We start from the raw sequence: 16,386 nt of genomic DNA, 5'->3' as shown, positions 1-16,386 counted from the left end.
TGGGACATGGCATCCTCTAGTACATTAGAAAAAAGTTTTATTGCACAAAGATGGTAGGCCCAGCAGTGCCTCTTTCAGCCAATTCATGTTGGGCACTTTAAAAGTGGGACATACATACAGAAATATGAAGACCAGCATGAGCAAGTTCTTAGCCAAAAAAAACAAGGAGAGGCAAAACCACTGTACCAGTGAATCACGCTACAATGGGGAGAAGTTCATGCAAAATGCAGAACTTCCACAAGTCTTTTTCCAGTCTGCAACATAAACTCTTAGGGTTGAACTGTCATTGCAAAACTGCTAACTACATTCCTTGACCTTTTTTTCTTTTCATAAATACATAGTAATGCTTAGATTTAAAAAATTCTAGCAACTGCAAAAAAGACACTTTTCTATCTACGATTTTCTCCCTCAGATAAGGGGACAAATAATATGTGACTTATGTGTATTTTGCCATTTTAAGATTTTGCAAGAAGTTGTTAACATGATGGTAAAGGACAGCAACATAAATGAGGACATTCGGATGGTCATTTACTTCTTTTAATTTAAAACCATTGCCCTTGCCCTGTTAGTACAAGCCCTGATAAAAAGTCTCTGAATCTTTATTATAAGCCCTATTTAGATACTGAAAGACTGCAATGAGTTCTCCCTGAAACTTTCTCTTCTTCAGAAGTCCAGCTTCCTCATCCTTCCTTTGTAGGATAGATACTCCAGCCCTGTGATAATCTTTGTGGCCCTACTTTGGCCCCATTCCAGCTGCTCCTCATCTATCTTGTGCTGAAGATTCCAGGTTTGGATGCAGTACTCCAGATGGTGCCTCGCTGCTTCCTAGTAAAGAATTTTTTCCTAGTATCTAACCTGAATTTCCCCTTTCTGTTCAAAGCCATTCCCCCTTTTTCTATCAGTGTTAGACCAGTTGTGTCCAGGTTTTTGTCCACCATGTTCCCCATGTCTTTCTCCACAGGGCTGCTCTCAATCAATCCATTAGTCTGTACCACTTGTACTGGAGGCTGCCCAACTGTAGCACTGATGATGTTCTACCAGCTGGTTGTGTAGAAACACAGAGTGAGGAAATTTTCAGCTATCTCTTAAGTTTCAAGCAAATCTTTTTCATTAAAAGAAATATCAAAATATTCATTACACATATAATATTTTAAAATAATATCCAGAATTATAAAACAAAATTAGGTTTCTCTGCTTCAAGGAGTTGTAAAATCAAGTACATCATATAAAATGATATGTAATCAGATTATACGTGATTTATTGTTGTTCATCTTTACTATTATAGTATTCAATCTTAACAAATAAGATGACTTTTATTGGGAATGCAATATTACCCTCAGATGAGGAGAAGAAGAGAGGACCATGGAGAGAATCATTTTTATATCCATATTTATTGGTATTTTTTCAAAAGCAAAAATATTACCTCCACCCCAAAATGAAGAGTGCAATACATTCATCGATAGCACCCTTGCAGTTAAATAGCCTTGGAAGATATCCTTTTATTTTGAATAAGGAGGCTGCTCTCCAGTGTGACTGGAGGTGTCGGAGACCTTCACCAGCAACTTACATTTAAATGTTTCACATATATGTATGTTATACTGCTGTTAAGGCCTGCTGTTAAGCTACCTTGATGAGGTTTCCTGAATTCCTTTCATTAATCCCAACTGGTAACTCTCAATTTGAATTTGACTGCAGATGTTATGAAGGAGATTTGGCTGCATGCAAATAGGGCAAATTATAACCTATAGGCCACATTCTACATGGCAACACTTAGCCAGGCAGAGAATACAGAAAAAGAGTTTTGGTAAATGGATGATAGTGTACTGCTTTCCTTTCATAGAAAATAAGTTATAAAAGCTTGTAGACATTAGATCATCAACACACATGCACTGAAATTACAAAACATCTGCACAGCAGATGTCCATGAAGTACTCTCCTGCTCTTGTAGAGAATTCCCAAAGGCACGGCAGCAATGCTACCTCCTCTCACATCATTTTCTTAGAAGTGAATATATAAAAATAATAAAATTAAGTCGTTTGTTCAGTTTTGAGTTTGATAAAGGAATGTAAATGTCAATTCAAAGATACACAACAGTTTACTATCTAGCAATTGCACTTAAAAAGATACAAATAGTACATCCTTATACAAAGTGTACACATGGCAAAATATAGGTGGGGAAAGACAAAAAGGGTAAATCTGGGGAGGGAATTAGCTGTGAATAAAACAACATTTGTGGAGCAGTGTTTTCAAAATGAGTTTCACAGAACTCATCCTGCTATCCGTAACAAGCTTGCTGCCTACACAAACGCTGGCTTTCTTGATTGTTGCCTCCTGCAACCCTCCAAAAGCACATAGATGAGCCATATTCTTAGCAGCAGTAAATGAGTGCAGCTATATGGTATGTGGTGTGTAGACTGTTGCAGAACTCCAAAAAGCTGGTATATTTCTTCCAGTATCAGTTGAAGGGCAGTTGAAAGCTGTGAACCTAGAAAATGGCAGAAAAGCAATTTTCCCCACAAATGATTGTAAAATAGTTATTTTTCCTTGTATGTAAAGGGAAGTACGTTATATGAGACCATGATCTGAAAGCAAGACAAGTAACGCAGAAACTCTAAAAAGAAGCAGAGGCAGACTTCTTGTCATGACAACACTTTCGTAAATGCAGATGAGGATTTCAGAACAGTGAGCTGTCTGTTGCTGGCCACTGTGATGCATTTCAGCCTCCAAGACTTACTTACAGTTTACATGAGTAAAAAGCAATGTGTCCAAAATAAAAGCTGTTATCTTCCTAACAGAAACAGTTTAGCATCATCCTGAATGTAGTATAAACACTTATATGAACAGGCTGAGAATATATATATATTCTCCCTCAGAGAATAATAATCTTCTTCAATGCTAACATCTGAAATTCATCAGTGTGGTGACTGGCTGTTAAAAAGTGATTGTGGGCTCCTAATGTTGATGTCAGGATTCTTTTTTTTCTCCACATATACAAAATACTTGTCAGTTTTGTGCTTTTGCTGTGTAGAAAAGTCCCAGCAGCTGACTCTGAGGAGAACAGTTTTGAGTAGACTTGTTCAGTACCAGGGCAGCAGCTTTTGGTCTCCCAGTTTATTTCTCTTACACTGTTTAAATGTGACCAGCTGGTTTGTAACTTTCCTGACCACTCCAACACCAGCTGAGTGGTGCTCATATGAATGAGCTTTTTTCTTTCTCAAGTCTTGAATCCTTATACTTCTGGAACACTTTCCATGTTACGTAAAGAACTGTACAGTATAATTAACCCATGAAAAAAAAGCCCTTGTTTTCAGTGGAAAGTTGAACACATTTTCTATCTATAAAATTGTTACAACATACTTTTGCCCTTGGGAAAGGAGAAAAATCTATGAAGTAAATTCAGTAATTGTAAAAGTCCAGGATTTCTCTCTTCAGTCCTATTCTCAAGTTGCTAGGTTGGCAGATAAAAGTGCAATGCTTTATGTTATTTTACTGTATCATTTATACTGGTCAAATTTTGTCTTTGTGAATACCCAGATATGGTAGTCTGGGGCTCAGATTCTTTGCATGCTGTTGGCAAAGAGAAAGTGTAATACAGTGAACATGTAGGATCTTTATAGCTCATCTCTCTGTTCCAGAGTGGGGCATAATAATCACTCTTCTCTTACATATTTTACCCTCCCAAATGGAAAATCTTTCTTTCATTCTGAGAAGGAAGCAGGTTAAATAGTTATTGTATGTTACATGGCACTGCTTACAAATCCTAAGACATTTCATGTGGCAGTTATTCTTCAGGTCTGGAAAAATCCAATTTCAGTATCAGAATATCTGGAGTGCTAGGGAGGTGTCAGACATTTCTTGGAGATGTGATCTGCCACAGTACAGAAATAAAGAGCCAGAAATAAGGAAGGGCTACTGCTGTGTATTTGGTCTTGTTGACCTCAATTCCTTTGCATGACTGATAACCTGAAATTTCTTTCTGTGGAGAAATTCAGTAAAAGAATTTTTGTACCATAAGGATCCAATAAAACTGAGTATATTGGCACTTTATTTTGAAAAAATAATTTTCTCCAAAGTAGACTCAGCAGAATTGTCATTAATACACTCATGGAGAAAAATCATGTGTCACTTAATACTGTTTTTCACATTTGGAGACTGCTATTTTGCCAGTGCAAATGAGAATGCTTAAAAAAATTAGAGACAAAGTGCTTCTACCCATTCCCTTACTGCAGTGCATTGCTTTAGGAGAGGACTAGCCATTTCTAGGTACTTGTGCAAAATCTGGAACACAAGTATTTACAAATGGTGAACAGCTTGGATACAAATTGGATACGTGATTACAGGATTGAACCTGAAAGCTGCTGAGAACAAAACGAGAAGATCGTTAATATTTTGCAGAAACTCATTACAAGCACTCAGGAATGAAGGGCTTCAGTTTGCCATGAAGTGCAATGGAATTTTTCTTCTATTACAGTATTGATATTTAAAAGAAGTAAGGCCTGAACTTCATTGGTATAATGCAGTCATGCAGACAAGTAATCAAAATAATAGAACTTCAAAAATCATACTCTGTTTTCCAAACAAATGTTTTTCTCTATTGCCTACTACACCTTTCCTTGATGAATAAATGTTAATTTTTATCAAATGAGTGTAAACTAGCAGGTAATATTTCCTAGTACTGCTCTTGATACAACTTGGGGAGTTAATTGCAGATAGTGCAGCATTCTCCACCCTGCTGCAAAGGAACTGCAAGTGTTTTAGGTTGAATGTTCTGCAAGCCAAATTCCCTACAGTGTGTACTTTTGAAGTATCACAGTGATAAAAAACACCACTGAACTGCTGCCAGTCTACATTTATTTTATATGAGAATACTTTCAATTTAATTAATGTATCTACTCTCTGTTCTAGTTGCTGTGTCTCTGAGGAATCAGAAGGTCATCATTCCCCAGGATCCTGATGCCGATGTTGTATCCGTGGCAGAAACAGTCTTGGTTCCAGAGCTCAGCCAGTTCACACTATGCTTTGAAGCAACCAAGAGCAACAGTGATGACAATGATGACTGGAAGATTTTCTCCTACACTGATGCATCATCAAAAGAGTTTTTCGGGTTTGGGAAGACCACAAAAGGCCATTTTCTATCCATTTCAGACACACAGTGCATACTTGACCATGCATTGCCTCGAAATGTGGAGTTTTTCACAGGAACATTTGAGCAGCTTTGTGTCATAGGGGATACTTTCTCAGGCACTATAGGTGTATACGCCAAAAGCATCTATCATAATACCTACTGTCCAGATATGTTTGGCAAAGTTATCCCTGGAAATGGGAGGCTTGTGCTGGGCTCTAACAGCAATGAAGTGAGCTCTCTAAATGGGGACATTTACAACTTCCGCCTTTGGAATTTCACCATGAATGCTCAAACACTGGCCAACCTCAGCTGCGATGTGAAAGGAAACATTGTAGACTGGGAAAATGAATTCTGGAGTATTCCAACTTCAGCACTGAAAGCAGAAAACAATTTGAGTTGTGGTAAGTGTGCCTTGCCAATCTTTTTTGCTTATTCTCCCCCCACAAACACTCCTGCATTGTGCTGAAAATATCTTATCCTAGCAAGAAAAATGAAAGTTCCTCTGAAAGAAAAACAGGTAGGACTTGTCTTTCTTCAACTTTAGTTTCACTCTTATTGTACACAGAGTGTACAATATTATGCTTTGAAAGGGCACAAAGTTGATTCTCTATGGGAAAGGAAAAATCCCCTACATGTTTTGAGGTGCTAATTGAAATAATCTACAGATCAAAATTCTTCCCCAGTAATTTGTTTACTGGCATTCTATTTATATGAAATGAGGATCACAGGAAAGTACCTGCAACCGTCAGGTTAGACATCCACAGTCTCCAGAGACGAAAAAGAGCTTGTTAACTAACCATTAAGTAAATGTTTTTGTACCTAACCTTTGGTACTTTCATTAGCTAGAAGAAGAACCTGTTAGGATTGTGTGCTCAGTGCATAGAGCCAGTAAAAGCAGTGGCAAAAGTCTAATGCATACAAGACAGATAAGTACAAAAAAGATTTAATTAGTGGGGGACAGATGGGAAGGAAGCATTTTAGATCAAAATCATTCATTCTTATCATCCTGACAATATATTGTCTGCCCTTCCTTAAACTGTCACTTACTACACTCTTCCAGTAGATTACATCAGAAGACAAATTTTCATACTTAGTCCAACCTATTCTCATTCTGTGGCTCTGACACTATTATTATTTGTGTCTAGGTGTAATTTTTATGTATGTATGTGTTATTACAGCTGTTTGATGATTTTCTCCAGAAATATTTTAACCAGAAAAAGAAGGAATAATTGAAACTGAAAAATCCATGTCAGTTTGGAGCAAAATTTGATGTAAAAAATAAAAAAATAAAAAGAAGGAAACAAATGCTTTGATTGCTGAAAGCATCAGAGATATTTGGATATTTTTAAAATGCATAGGGTAGAATGCATGGGAGATTCAGGCTGGACATTAGGAAATATTACTTCTCAGAAAGGGTAATCAGGCACTGAAATGCACTGCCCAGGGAGGTGGTGGAGTTGAACACCCCATGGGAGTGTTCAAGAAACGTTTGGATGTTGTGTTGAGGGATGTGATTTAACTGGGAAGTATTGGTGATGGTTGGACTGGATGATCTTCTAGGTCTTTTCCGACCTTTATAATTCTTTGTGATTCTGTGGGTAAAATTGGTGTCATGGCCAGTAGTATCTTAGGGATGCTATTGAAGATCTACTACTATGGAACTCCTTGTTCATGTTGTCTAAGACCCTCTACTGTAGCAAATATATATTTGTGAAAAGGAAAAGGAAGAGGAAAAGAAAGGAAAGGATTACAAATACTGGTTCTGAAGTATGTGAGGTCTCTTTATATCTGATGTTGTCCTCTCCACTTTAGTACTTATGAGTTTAAAAATAGTTTAAATAGTATTACTGTCTCCTCACAGAGCACCTGTCAGCATTCTATGAATCGGTAGCTTAAAACAGTACCTGTCATAATTAAGACTTGCTGGTTTCTGTATCTATTAGCTCATGAGGGATTAAGGTGGCCAGTATATTCTATCTTACCTGCTTTAGTTTACTGAAATGGAAATACAAAGTAGTTTGATTCATTGAGGCAGCTCTCAGCAATGAAAAGGCAATCTAAACATTGGTCATGGCTGATGAAATTGTTCTGAACATAGAAGTTGCTTTTCTGCCCATAGTAAAAGTAAAAATCTGAGAGAAAGTAATTTTCCCCAAAATCTTATTCTTCCTTAAACTATTGTCCATGAAGGCCACAACACTTTTACTAAACTACGTACCAATGTAACTGTAGATACTGCAATCTTATATGATTTTGACTGATGTATTGATCTTGTCCCTTTTTGTCTTAACACAGTCCAGTGACATTAAGTGCCACATTATAGCTGTGTTCATAGAAACAGCATTTTCATTCCACATCACAGCTTTATTTTGGGGGATGTATCTGTTCAGTGGTTTCCTTACAGAATAAGGTTATTTTAGAAAATGTGTATGAGCTTTCTCACATTTACAAAAGTGTAGGCCTGTTTTTCATGTTTGCTTCAAGTGTTTCTCTATATAAAAATTGTTACCTCCTGTAACTAAGCAGGATGAAAATACTAACCCATCTCTTTCAAGGATATTGAATTTCCCACTATGATACAGGCTTCCCTAGAACAAAGTACATCCTAAAAGAAAACACTGGGTGCAGTGCAGTTTCAGAAACTGTTACTAATCTCAGAGATGGAATTGTTAGAATTTTCTTCCCTTCATCATCTTGAATAAAAGGCTTCATTGTAAAACCAGCCCTTACCAGGAGGGTTGATGCGTCAGTCTGTCAGCCATGAATAAACCACTGACATTGGTGAGATTAACTGATTAGACTTCATTTAGCTGCAATGGAAGAATTTATGCAGAAAAGAGTTTCCTCCGAGCACCAGTAATGCTTTCCCAGGAGCTGCTTGTAACAGAAAAAAATAAAACCACATCAGCCCCAGCATTAATGATGATCTCAACATATTTGTGCCTGAACAGTGTTTAGATTTTTCAAGGGATATTATTTTCATCATTCTTCAGAGAAAGCTTTTACAAGTTGGCTTACAGAAGATAAAAACACCAACAAACTGTTCCTGATAATCTTTTCTTTAATTTACCTTCTCCTAGCTTATTCCTTAGACTAATGTTTTCACAGCTGTGCAATCATGGTGGGATGTTTCTGGAAGACTTGACGGAGTTCTGTTTTCATTGCTCTACCTTTGCAAGGCTTGCATTTAAAGGTATATGTACACAGCCTGGGTAGCCAAACTAATTTTAAAATAAATAGTTTAGGTAGCGAGAGTGCTGTAGCAGCATCAGTGCAGAGCTCAGTGTAGACAAACCCTGGAGCATTTAATCAACTTCTTGTAATTATTTTGGAGCATGTAATGGCTACACTTAGAGCAGCATGTGACCTGTTCAGTTTAAGGCTAACTTGGCTGTATGTCCACTTGTGCCTGTAATTTCTGCATCGTGTACTTTATATAAGTCCTTACTTCCCAAATCTAAGTTCTTGATTTCACTGTTAAATTTAACTAGAGTTGGGATCTGTCTTCCTTAGGCAGTTGAAGGATAGGTGTTTAAGGCTGAGCTAAACACACTTGGTGCTGTTTTTCAATTGAAGATAGAAAAAGGCTGACTTGATGTCAATTCAACTCACATTAGAGTAGATGTCTCAGTTAAGTAAGAAGTTTTATGCTGTAGGAGTTCCTGTTTCTTTCCACTGACTGTAAGGAAAATCTAGCGTGACAAGCAGGTACAGATGTCTGAGTTTTACACGTTTAAAGCCAGTCAGATTTATCACACAAATTGTTCATAGTACAGGGCTATGTCTGCTGTTCACATTACTGATAATGCTACTGCATTTATTAAGGGAGCTAATGCCAAGTATCTGTTTGTAGCCAGACCATTATATTTCTTTGGTGATCACTGAAGGAAAGTCTAGTCTGGCCAGAGTTCGGCCTGATAAAAATTTAAAAGGCTCATTTAATATATTGACTGAACATATTCCTCTTTAAAGGAATACAGTATTCTGGCTCAAGAGTTCTTTAAAGTCTGCAGATTTTCTGCCATCTTTCAAGTCATATTTCCCTGGTACAGAACCAAGAGGAGGTTACTCACAGCAGGTTTTGGTGTTGACTGCTTAATATTAGAAAATATATGTTGGGAAAAAAATCTCATGCAGGATATATTATGTTCACTTAGAATATGCTTCTTGACATTGAAAGGATATGTGCCAAGGAATTCAATTTGTCTTAATATAATCTCAGTTTATTAAGAAAGAAACCAGCAACCCCCACCTACACACCAAAAAAAAATAACATGAGCACACACACCTCTTGCCCTCCCCCCCCCAAAAAAAACCCCACCCAACTGACAACCAAAAAACCCCATACAAAACTGCAGAGCTTTAATCGTTGTAGAGGATCACTTTTTAAATTCTTCCCTGTTTTCTGCTGGCAATATGTGTAATGGTATCTGTGGCATGTCATGACTTCTGCACTGAGGCCCCACACTTCGTCTGTTCTTCCATCACAGGAAATATTTTCTCAGCTATCTTTACGAGCTAGTGGGTGGTGGCTCTTTAATTTAATGGAAGGATACGGCGTTTCATGAGAGAACCTCACTGAGTCAATACAATTCTGAAGTGGTAAAACGAAAGCCAAAAGGGCAACATTCCCAACAGGTTCAGATTATGCCATGCTGTATGGCTCCATTATTTTCAACATAATGTGCAGAAGCAGCTGTATCTGCAGCTGACCCACTGCAATGCACAAAGTGTAATTAATGCAGTTGCACTAGCTTTTTTCCTGTTGCCATTCTTATATTCCCCATTTTTGTATCTAGATCTTCAGATTATGTTCATGTAGTGATGAATAATTCAGCACAGATACAGACTTACAACATTATCTGCTTAAAAATCATGCATACCAGAATATTAATCATGCCCACACCCTGGGCATGGTAACAAGTTTAATTACCTTTTATCTGGCTGGTATCTGCCACAGGCAGATTACTCAGAACTGTGTGGTGGGTAACCTGTGCTGCAAAACAGAGGATGGATGTGTCTCCAAGGCACATATTTTGTTGCTTGTGAAGGTGCCGTAAATTCTACAGCCATGATGACCCCTCGGTGTAGAGCCATTTCAAAGTACGCACAAGCTGCATTCATTTAATGGGCTGGTATTTAACTACAGCCAGGGAGAGTATGAGAAAGCTAGGGGAGGAAATATAAGTGACTGTGACTTGCAAGACAGTGAGGCTTCTGTGGATCCCTCAGCAGCAACAAAAAATGAAAATGCCTTAGTTTTATAGGCAAATGGCATTACCAGTTTTGTTAGTAAGAGAAACAAGGACGAGGACTGTGTTACTGCAAGATATATGTTGATTTTATGCCCAGTCGACAAATTTGTCTAACTGTTTGACTTTCTTTTTTTAAAGGCTCATACCTAATTCCTTCTTCTACAATTGAACCAACAAGTTGTGCAAACCTAGGAAGCCTTTGTCAAGGTAAGAAGATCAGGTTATTTTCACAGTTTCATTTTTTCTAAATTTTAAATTTCCTTGATTTATTTTATTTTATTTTATTCTATTTCTTCTTTTTTAGTTTATTTATTTCTAAAAGACCTAACCGCAATGAGAAATAGCAAAGAAAGGAATTATTTAGTCACATCAGATGTGTGGATGTCCTGTATACAGTGGGTGGATCACACCCTTGATGCTAAGTTTTTCAAATGGTCGCTATTATATAAAATCTGAATTAATTGACTGCTTTCATTCTCTTGCCACCTCTTTTCCTCCTGCATATTTTCATGGTAAAATGCAAAACAGGATAAGGAATAAGTACATCTGTAAATAATAAAAAAAAAATGTTCTATATGAATAAAGCATCTGATTATTATTCAGATTTTTCCAGTGGGCTATTTTGATGCTAAACACTTGGAGATTAGCAGGAAAAAGCAAAACAAAACAAAACAAAAAAACAAAACAAAACAAAAAAACCCCTAACATTAGACTTCTAAATGCAGCAGCAAGTGCTAATAAAACACTAGTTACAACATTTAGTAATGATTTAATAGTGTCAGAATCACCACATACAAAAATTCATTAGGTCTCCTGGCAGATCAGCCCAACTGAATGCAAGCAAGAGATGAACCCTAAAAACTTTCATGCTATTTGAATTATTGTGTTTACAGGTACAGTCAATTTTCTCCACTTAGTTTATTTTTTTTTAATGATTAGAGGCTGAAGTTCAATGAAAATGACCTACATGAACAAGGTCAGCCCATTTCCACAATACATTCCTGAACAGAGGCCTGCAAGTGAAGTGATATGTGAGATTTTAATTACAACAGAGTCTGCATCAAAAATAATGTCAAGCTCTGTAATTTTTTTCATGCTGAGTGTTGAAAGATAGGGACAGCAGAGAACATATGAAAGGGGGAGGAAGGCTTGGAGCTCTTTCTATGCAAGATAAAAAGGTAAAAGATAAAGGGAGAAAGGAAAATGCACTCCTTTTGGGAAGACAGTGAGAGATCTGTGATAGTCTCCAGTATACTTCTCCCAGATATTTCCAAGGTAGATTCTGCTCGGGGTCTTGGATCATATGGAGGTCTCCATATTGAAAGTAAAATGCCATGCCAGTTGTGTCCATAATCAGTTTTCAAAGAGCAGTTTTCATGCATCTGTCTCTTAAAGCACAATATGTTACAAAAACTGGTACCCAAATATCTTATGCAAATGTGACAGCATCATTTATTCAGTGGTATTCTTTTTCTATCAAAAAGATAGTACAGCTACTATATAAATATGTTTACCTCTTGAAAGAACTCTGAAAGACTTCTACCAAAAGGGCATGACATAAAAGGAGAGAGTATGTCTTTCATTAGGTTGGCTAATTGGGCTGCAGAAATAGACACACTTTCAGACAAAATCATTAAGTTTTCCTAAAAGCTTAATAAAACTTCAGCTTTATTAACATGTTAGGCAGAAGACACTACTTCCCAGCTTGCCTCACTTGCAATCTTAGACTTAGAAAAATTTATGAGTACATTTCACAAGGGTAATACTTTCCTACTCTGAAAAGTGTTTGGTCAAGTGTCACTGACATTCTACATTTGCTACTTCGAAAGTGGCGAATCGGTTTCATGCTGTTCATCATCATCATCATCATCATTACCACTGTCCTAATAATGAAAAATCATAAAGACATGTCTGTTTGTGTATTTCTTATATCTGGAAACTTATTTTAAGCTGAAAGGCTACTTTGGATTCCTTTTTGGTTTGTTGGTTTGTTTATTCTGTGTTGTGCAGTATGACCAGACTGTGTCATATACGGTCTTATGACAGAGCTGTTTTCTTCGTTATGCTTTTCATTCATTAAGAAATATCACCTTTAACAGTGTTGGCTGAAAACACTGATAAAATCAGTAAGGAGAAAAAATGGTTTTTCAAGGCAACAAAGCCCTGCAGTTGCGTGGAAGAAGAGTTTTTTTTGTCTTACAGACTGTGTCTTTATATGCTCACTTTCCCAGCTAGAACCCCTATTTACTGCAGCTTTAATTTTCTTTCCTCAAGTTTCATGTTTCACTGAAACCTGAACATAAACCACTCCCTCAGCTGAGACCTGAGTTTATGAAGTTCAGACTCAAAATGTTGACTAAAACAAACTAACAAAAATCAGAAATTCAATTTCTTTTTTAAATATGATGCCTAAACTTTCCAAGTTGGTTATTTCTTAAGCTATGTGATACTGTGAGTCTATACTGCATGAATCTTCACATTGTGGAAAGAGTTTTAAGGGAAAGAAGAAATCTGTCAGTGAGAGGATTTATGTTCCTGGGAGCTATTAGAAAAATTATTTTCCAAACTATCTGAAAATTTAGTAGTCTGATCTTTGAAGTGCTTTTTTTCCTCTAGAGTGTATACCCTCCCAGTCTTCAGTGAGGGAAAATTTCAGTTTTGGCTCCTTGCTCTGAATGTGAAAAGTGTTCTAGCTAGTTCTCCTGGGAGACATTTTCCAGTATTGTGTGGGATGACTCCTGTTAGTGTCAGTGAGAACAGTACAACTAAGATCCTACATGAAGCTTTCAAAATATATATTCCACTCAAATTATTCCAAGTCTGATCTAAATTCTCTTCATATATAGAGTTGAGTTAATTAGAAGCTTACATGGGTGTTTTAATTTCACATTTGTTCATCATCTTCAGTCCCTGAGTAGAAACAACTATTCTTTTCACAGTTATTCCAAGTACACTCATCGCTGAGCTTGTAAGATCTGTTTTCTGGTCTTTGCACAGCTGTTTGGATCTGATGCTCATAAGAGGATTTACAGTCTGTGAAAGCAGTACAGGACTGGTCTTGCAACCCTCTCACTGGTAAAACTCCCACTGAAGTCAGTGAAAGTGAAGATTGCAGGACTAGGATCTCGGCTCATGTCCATTCATCACTTTGTACAGAAGAGAAAGTGCTTAACATATATGACATTGTGTGTCAATAGTTTCAATATACATTGTCATACATTGTTCCCGTTTTGTCTTACCTCATTAACATTCATAATTCATTCAAGTTCACCTCTTTCTCATCTTTATTACCAGCTACTGTAAATGCTACTACTCCTACACCACCCACTGTCACCACTAACATGCCTGATACTAATAGAACCGATAAGCCAAACAATGGTAAGAAATCCTGTGTTACATTTTTCCTTGTACTGTCTCTGGAGAAAATTTATTGTATTTTAAGATGTGTTTTTCATAGTATAATGTCAAGGGTCATGTCTCAGTTCTGATTTCACCTACTTTGAATTTAACTGGAGTAACTTCATTTCATTAGACCTGCCCTTGTAAGAATGGTGTGAGTGAGAATAGAACCAAACTCAGCTATTATTTGTAGTATGTTTACCTTGTTCCTTTGTACCACCCAGTGAATTTACCCAGGCAAAGAATAAGAGAGTATTTTTTAAAAGGAACTGTAAAGAATTCTATTTTTGAAATGCTTTAATGCAGTGGATAGACATTGAGTGGCTAATGCTGCCAGGATGGTAGTATGCTGGGACTCTCTATTCCTCACTGGTAACACAGGGGAGCCAAGTGGAATCATTCCTATGGAGCAAAGCCACTTCCACTGAGTCAACAGGAATCTTTCCACTGACTTCAATAAGAGCTGGATCAGTCTCTACTAGGGAAAATGTTGACAGTATCAGATATCATTTACTTTTCATTTAGAAAGATTAAGGGAAAAAATAAGATAGTAAATGATTCTATTATTAGCACAGGAAAAAAGCAAGGATTTCTTTTGAGGTTTTCTCAAATCGATGGATGATATCACTGTCTCCTAGAGACTGAACATCATTTTCTGAGGAGTTTCTGAAGTTATTCTGCTAAGGGAAGTTGTTAAACATTAATAAGAATACAGAAATAGTCTTCTGCAATTTTCATATGAGGCTCTTTTTACTGAAGATTTTGTGTGCTTGCCAGAAGTAAATCAGTATCTGGTTTTGGCTGGAGGGGGAGGAAGTGTTTTTTTGTTTGTTTGTTGTGTTTTTTTCTTCTCTTTTTTTCCCAAATGTATCAGTTGTTACTGTAGGATTTAGCATTCTTGGAGTGCTTTTTCTCTTGGCAAATCACTCCTTGTATATTGGCAATCAGGCAATAAAATAGACACTGTGAAAGAATTTATCTGAACTCATTCTCTTTGGATTTAGTAAGGGGTAGAAGTAAGAAGATCTTGAAACTTACTTACAAACTGTGCTTTATTTTCTTTTTTGAAGCCACTCACTCCACGCTCAACATGAACATTCAACTTTGATTTTCTTAGCTACAGAAGGAGCTGATCACCCTGATAGTGTTAGAATGAATAAAACTAGACAAGTTACCTTTTATTTGACTTTGAAATGACCAAGAGAAAGCAGAAAAACTGAGAAAAGTAGGACAAATTCATTTACAGTAGCACAGTAGCAGCAAGTTAAACTTTCTCTCAGCTAACTGGTATAATTCCTGATAGTAAGTTGGTTTATGGCTGTAGAACAGACAGCTAAGAACAGAAAGTTAAATTGCACATATTTTCTTTAATCCACTAACTATGCGGCTTACTACACAGACCTGCAGGAAATCAGACTTCCTGCTACAGTTATCTTCAGAATGAAGAGAAATTCACCTGAATCCTCCCATTCACGACCAGAAAGACAGCAAGAGTCTAGGATAGAAGGGGTCAAAACCATAGGAATTATCTCAACCCCAATTATTTGGCCAGTGAAACAAAGGCCTCCCCGTTTCAGTGAAAGTTCAGCAGATGAGAATCTGGAGAGAAAAAATACATACAGCTTATTTCATCCAACCGTGTCCACATCATCTGCCTCTGAGGAGACTAGCAATGGTACCTTGGCTGCTTTTACAGAAAATATTGACCTAGATAATACTGTGATGAATCAATTACCAAATGAAAATATTCTGAATGATTCTAGAGTTTCATCTGACGGCATTTATGATGCAGCAGATGATGTTGCAGATCATTCTGTGGGTGCAGCAGTTCCTCTTCATCAAAACAGAAGTCTTACTGCAGAGGAAGCGTGGACTGTGGCAGATGGGCTGCATTATGCTGACTCTGAGTCAACATTCCTTCTTCCCATTAGCAGAAGCACTGCTTATGAACTCAGAGAAGAAGCCCTGTGGCTTTCATCCTCCAACAACGACACACTCAATTTCATGCATATAAATGATGTCTTGAAGCCTGACAGTGGGAATGAGACTGTATTTCATCCTAATATCACCTCTGACATAAAAGAAGAAAAATACAATTCTCTTTCTAGCTTATCTATGTCACCAGTGAAGGAGAAGCTGATGTTGAAAAAAAGTAGGCTAGATTTTCTTGATTTTGCACCTCAGAATGTTTACTCAGAAATGATAGAAGGCAACAATAGCAGGAAATACTTTTCCATGTTAGCAGCAAACAGTAAATTTCAGTTTACATCTATGTACATTAAGGAGCGTTACTCAGGAGGCCTTACAAAATTAACCTCTGTGGACATGCCACATATAAACCCAACAACTTCTTCTAACAACATGAAAAAAACATATACGGAAATTATGCCTGACAGCCAGCTGACAAGTTCTGTGACAGGATACAGTAGAGAACAACTTATGTCAGCACTTCTGGTAGGAACAAGCTGGGCTAACTCAGCATTTAAGCATGTTGAAGCAACATTGCCTGCTTATCAGCAGTCATTGTCGGACATGTCTTTGGAAAGTGACAGCATATTTATGTCTAATACTGATTACTGGTCTAATTATTTAAAATATTCTACATAT

At 37.1% G+C, this 16,386-nt stretch overlaps 1 protein-coding gene across 4 annotated transcripts in view; it reads left to right on the top strand.

Annotated features, from left to right (window-relative positions):
* Positions 1–16,386, top strand: part of ADGRG6 (adhesion G protein-coupled receptor G6) — a 109,655-nt gene that overhangs the window by 43,576 nt on the left and 49,693 nt on the right. For 3 of the 4 annotated variants that reach the window (XM_015858345.1, XM_015858346.2, XM_015858348.2), the window contains exons 4-6: positions 4,906–5,526; positions 10,519–10,587; positions 13,675–13,758. In XM_015858345.1, coding sequence (XP_015713831.1) covers positions 4,906–5,526; positions 10,519–10,587; positions 13,675–13,758 — 774 coding nt within the window. The remainder of the gene's footprint in view (positions 1–4,905; positions 5,527–10,518; positions 10,588–13,674; positions 13,759–16,386) is intronic. The other variant, XM_015858347.2, reaches the window with a different exon arrangement.

The sequence above is a fragment of the Coturnix japonica genome, chromosome 3 (genome assembly GCF_001577835.2).
Source record: "Coturnix japonica isolate 7356 chromosome 3, Coturnix japonica 2.1, whole genome shotgun sequence".
Lineage (NCBI taxonomy): Eukaryota > Metazoa > Chordata > Aves > Galliformes > Phasianidae > Coturnix > Coturnix japonica.
The sequence above is the reverse complement of the archived record's forward strand: the minus strand, read 5'-3'. Positions and strand labels throughout refer to the sequence as shown.